Here is a 5,348-nt window from a genome sequence, read left to right on the forward strand (position 1 = left end):
AAGCGGAGAAAAGCGAAGAACCCCCCCCCCCCCCCAGGGGGGTGGCCACGCCGCAATCCCTTCTCCTCCACTCTCCTCTTGGGATCTTGGGCACGCATGCACACGCGCCCGGCATGAGTTTTAAGCCACTGGGTCTGGGACGTGAACCACGGTTGACTACGTGAGAGTCCAGCGACATAGCCATTACGCTAACTGCTGGTCCCTCAGCAGATGGTATTTTGGAAGATGGACTCCTGTTTCTGTGAGCACTGCAGGAAGACACCAGGCAGCGATACACCCTGTGCCGGCTGTCGGGCCGGGGGAGCCTCCTGAGGGAGTGTGGCTGGGTGTCCCCATCCACAGCCTCAGGGCCACCAGGGTCTCTGCGCTTCCTCGCCCGATGCCAGTCCCAAAGAGTGGCATTTCCAGATGTCTCCCAGGAGTCTCGTAGGAAGAGCTGTAATGAGAAAAAGTACTCTCTGCTGTAGATCGTGGCGGGGCCTTAATGAAGCATGGGCCAACCTGGGGCTGCAGTACATTCTCTGTAATTACCGTGCTCACCTGAGGGCAGAATTACTCCTCAGAGCTGGCATTTGTCCAGTTTTTGTTGAGATCCAAAGTTGGTGGTTTTTCTTCTTTCACCAGAATGGTTTTGTGCCCTCTGTGCTTAACTCCACAGCAGGTTGCTTTTTGGACCTTCTAGTCTGCCTCCCCTTGCTGTGGATTGATCCAGAGGCCAGCTGCACAGCGCATGCTGGTTGGTCGTCCTGCAGGCTGAGGCCACTTGAGAGGCCTGGGTTAGATTCTGGGGCTACCCTGAAATGCCGGGCGCCATGGCGCATACCTGGGGAGGCTGAGACAGGCGGATGATGACCCCCACACACAAAGACGTGATCCTCCTAAAAGCTGCTCGCTCCTCCTTGTTCTTTCCACAGAGACTGAGTCTGTCTGCTCCCTGAGGTCCGTCATGAGGGCTCTTCTCATTTTGCTCTTCCCACGAAGGCTGATAACTCTGCCATCGTCTACCCAGGGTGGGACAGTGGGTGGAGATTTGAGAAGGGTCAGGGTAGGGGAGAATTGAAATAGTTGGTTCCTGGTGGAAGGTCCAGTGACGGTCCCTGCTCTTTCTCTGGGGTGTGTGTGTGTGTGTGTGTGTGTGTGTGTGTGTGTGTGTTTGGGTTTTGCCATAGAGTGTATGTACTCGCTAAAGAGGGAAGAAACAGAGAACGTGAGAAATCAGCCCCCAGGGAGATGGCCATGGCCACTGCATTTTCCTCCATCTTCCTCCGGGCATTTTGGGCACACTTGTTGGCATGAATTTCAAGCCACTGGGTCTGGGACTTAAAACTGTGGCCGGCCCTGTGGGAGTCCAGCAATGTAACCACAACGCCACCTGCTGGCCCCCTTGGTCCTTTTTTTTTTTTTTTTTTTGGTAGAGTTTTTGCCTTAGGGCACATGTACCTAACTGAGGGGAGAGAGACACACAGAGAGGGAGAGGGAAAGTGAGAAATAACCCTGGGTCAGGGGGATGACCACACGCACACCCTTCTCCATTCTCCTCCTAGGGTCTTGGGCACACGTGCACGCCCGCCCGGTGTGATTTTCAAGTCATCGTGGGCCATGTGGGAGTCCAACCATGTAACCTATGCCATGTGCCGGCCCCTACCCTTAGTACATTTTGACCTCAGTGCTGACTGGGGCTTTCGAGGTCCCACCCCCCAGCTCTGTGCAGACTCTGAGTCCAGCGCCTCCCGGGTGACCCAGACCTGCTTCTGAGTGTGGAACTGGTGCACACAAGGCGAAGTAACTTGCTTGGTCCTCCAGGAGGTCACAGTCACAGTCACCCCTGCAGAGGGTGGCCCTGGCTCCCATCTTCACACGGCAAACCCACGTCCACAGCTTTGGTGCCCTCGGAGGCAGCGCGGAGGCCCAGCCATCCGCCTGGCAGGGTACCCGCGGACGGAGCTGCCCTTAGTGGGCGCTGGTCCTGTGCTGCCCCCGAACTAGAGACCCAAGCACAGGGAGGGATTGGGGCTTGTCAGAGAGCAGGAGGAAGCGAACTAATGGAGTAAGTGGGAGTCCTCTGGGAGAGAAGGCCAGGAGGAGACAGCAGCAGCCGGAGCTGTCCTCACAGCCAGTCTAGTTACTCCGCATGGCTGCGACATGGCCTTTCCGATCAGGAGTTTGCGTTGCTGGAACCTCGGAAGGCTGGCAGTCTACAGATGGCTTCACACCTGAGGTATTTAGAGCGATGAGACAGCATGATGCTAAACAGCTTTATAACTTGATTATTTAGGGTGTGGTTCAGTTTAAAGATGGTAGCTACTTTGGGGCCAGCATGATGGTTAAAGCAGCTGGATCCCACATGGCAGACTGCAGTTCGAGTCCAGGACCCAGCGACTTGACATATGTGTGCGTGCCCTAAATCCCAAGAGGATGGAAGAGAAGGGATTGGAGTGTGGCCATCTCCTGTGGGTGATTTCTCACTTTCCCTCTCACTTTCTCTGGCATGCATACACCCTAAGGCAAAATCCTTTTAAAAAATTATAAATAGTTTGAAAGCCAAGTTGAGCCCCTCTGGAAAAGTAAAGGCTTTGGTCTCTCAGCCCAGGGTTCTTTCTGAGCCCCTTAGGCTAGCAGCTGGGGCCTTCTGGGCTGGGCTAGGTCCCTGGGTGCAGTTGCTTGAGTTAATCCTGCCTGTGGCGTTCTTAGACGGTGGGGGCTGTATTCACCAGATGCTGCACTCACCTCCTCTCCCCGACCTCACAACTGGCGTTTTCCTAAGGAAAACACTTGTTACTTCCTGTCCTGTCACTGCAATCTCAGTGGAACGCGCATCAGAGGAAATAGTTGAAACCCCACAAGAAGTACCAGTGTAACACTGTGGGGCCTTTGCTTCATTGTCCTGGACTCCTGTGTGAAGTGCATAAACCAGTCATTCTGTATCTCGGAAAATTCGTTAGCACTGAAAAATTAGTTACGAGAGTTTTGTGTTAAACGTAGTATCTGTAGAGATTTTTGTTTGTAGGCTTTACACCTGTGGGGGAAGTTTCACGAGGATTTCGTTTCATCGCCAGAGGGTGCATACACTCGCCAGAGCGGGAGAGCCCTCCATTGGTGCACGGTCATGTCGCACCCTTCTCCATCTCTCCATCCCCTTGGAATCTCAGGCACGCACACATATGCACCTGTCGTGCATTCAAGGTGCTGAGGCCGGGATTCAGACCACTGTCAACCATGCAGAATCTGGCTCTCGTAACCACTGCACTACAGGGCAAGCCCCCAGAAGGAATTTTAAGGCTTGCCACTCACATTAAAAGCTGTTATAAGAGTCTGAAGTTTTAGTATATCTTATATGACTTAAATGTGATTGCCACGGCAGCTTAAAAAGGACCAGATTTGTTCTGAATGCTTTTGGATCCATTTTCACGAGAATGTGATGAATTTGATAGATGTGAAGTGTCATGTTGAAGTTGACGTTTGAGTTCTATAATAGCTTGAGTGCCACAAGCTTTCCTCGTGCCCTTTCCTTACACAGACACACAACACTGCCCTTCCTGACGTGAGTCTCCTCTGCCCCAGGGTCTGTCCTGCTCCAGTGCACTGCAGGGCGCTGTGGAGGGGTGCCCTCTAGCTGCGATTTAAGGAATTGGTTACTCCTGGTAGTAACTGGTATCTTGTGATACTTAGTTTTGTTTATGACCTCCTTCTGAGGCAGCCGCAGATTTTCATGATTTTATTAAATAGAAGTAAATTTCAGAGTATTAAACAGGGCATTTGGTCTAGCCTTGAAGCTTCCCTTACTAAATTAAATGTAAAGTATGGACAGTGAGGTTTTTGTTGGAGGTGGGCAGGTTGACAGGAAGTTTTATGATCCTTACAGGCTTCATTTTTGGTGGCTGAAAATGGCACTTATATGGCGAGCCTAGCATTAGGCAAGTGGAATTACATTTGCATAATTTTTTTTTCTATCTCGCTTTTGATCAAGAATCGTACAGATTGATGTCTGCTAATCAAATTGCCCGTGTATTGATAGCCGCCAAAATCTGCTCAGCATTGAGCTGGCTGCCATCAGCGTGTGATTTAAGCTCAGTTCGTGTTACCAGTTCCTTTGCAAATTGGTTCTCCATCTAAAGCTCCCTGGAGAGCTCCAAATTTGTACAGCTGCGGGAGACCAGCCATAGGGCTGTGCCAGCCTTAACAGAAGAAGACCTTCTCTGTTCACCCGTTAAGCTTAACCAGGAGGTTCTCCAGGGCCAGTGGCTGCATTCTCGTGCCCTCTCAGTCACCTGTACCCTGACAGTAGAGAAGGCAGTGCGTGGGCTCCTGTGCAGCACGTGGACCAGGACGCCGCCTGCATGGCAGAGGGCAGAGCCCGTGTTTCATGCTGCCCGGGGTGGCGCGTGGGCGGACTCCTAGCACACTGCCCGGTGCTTGCCCGCGGGAGTTCTGTTGCGCGGGCCCGTTTGGGACGGGGCGGCTGTGACGGGCTGCTGGGGTGTGGGGTTCGTGCTGCACTAGGTGGGGTGGCGACGTGTCTCCCTGGGAGGGTTCCCCTGCTGAGGGGTGTTCGTGGAAGGCACAGCCCCGTGTCACCGCCGTGTCTTGTTGCACTGTTTTCCAGCACCCTCCTGGACAAGTAGCAAGGAAGTACAGCTCCTGCTCCACCATCTTCCTCGACAACAGCACAGTCAGCCAGCCGGACCTCAAGTACACCATCAAGTGGTGGGTACACAGGCCCTGCCTCGGCCGCCCTGCTCCCCGCCCGTGGTCATCTGGGAGCGGCCGGGTGGGGCGGAGAGTGGGGCACTGACAGGTCAGGAGAGCCTTTCCGAATGTGAGCTTGGAGGTCAAAATGTGGAGTGGTTGAAATATTTGTCAATGTTACTGCTCTAAAACTAGCTTTTAACTTACTTTTGATGTAGATTGTTAAGATGTGTTTTTATTTTGTGTGCATACCTCCTGCCCTCTCACTTTTTATGGAAGCCACCCGGCCAGCAGATGTCTGCTGGTATAAATGAGACTCCTGAGGTCCCAGTGGAGACTTGGGGACAGTAGCCCGCCTGGCAGAGCCGCGGGACCTGTGCCTGGCGTCGGGAGGGCTCAGGAGGGTTGGGTAGGACCTGCTCTAGGGGCCTTTGATTCCTTCCTTTGAAGGAGAATCTGAAAGTGTGGGGGTGGGGTGTTGGGTAAAACCCTTTCCCTTTGGGGCGCATGTCCCTTACTTGAGGGGAGGAAGGCTGTCTTTTCCTGTGTTCTACCTGCTGTGGTAACAGCCACCCTCAGCAGGGATCTCCGAGAGTCAGGTCGTCGTCAGCAGCTTGGCCGCGAGAGGGTGGGTCCTTTGCCCTCTCCGTGTGGAAGAGGGC

General features: G+C 53.4%; 1 protein-coding gene across 1 annotated transcript in view; it reads left to right on the forward strand.

Moving 5' to 3' along the window:
* Positions 1-5,348, forward strand: part of CCNY (cyclin Y) — a gene marked incomplete at its 5' end in the record, with an annotated part of 54,104 nt that overhangs the window by 24,675 nt on the left and 24,081 nt on the right. Inside the window, 1 exon segment of the mRNA XM_014591503.2 lies at positions 4,604-4,704. Coding sequence (XP_014446989.1) covers positions 4,604-4,704 — 101 coding nt within the window.

This window comes from Tupaia chinensis, unplaced genomic scaffold (genome assembly GCF_000334495.1).
Source record: "Tupaia chinensis unplaced genomic scaffold, TupChi_1.0 Scaffold000578_2, whole genome shotgun sequence".
Classification (NCBI taxonomy): Eukaryota; Metazoa; Chordata; class Mammalia; order Scandentia; family Tupaiidae; genus Tupaia; species Tupaia belangeri.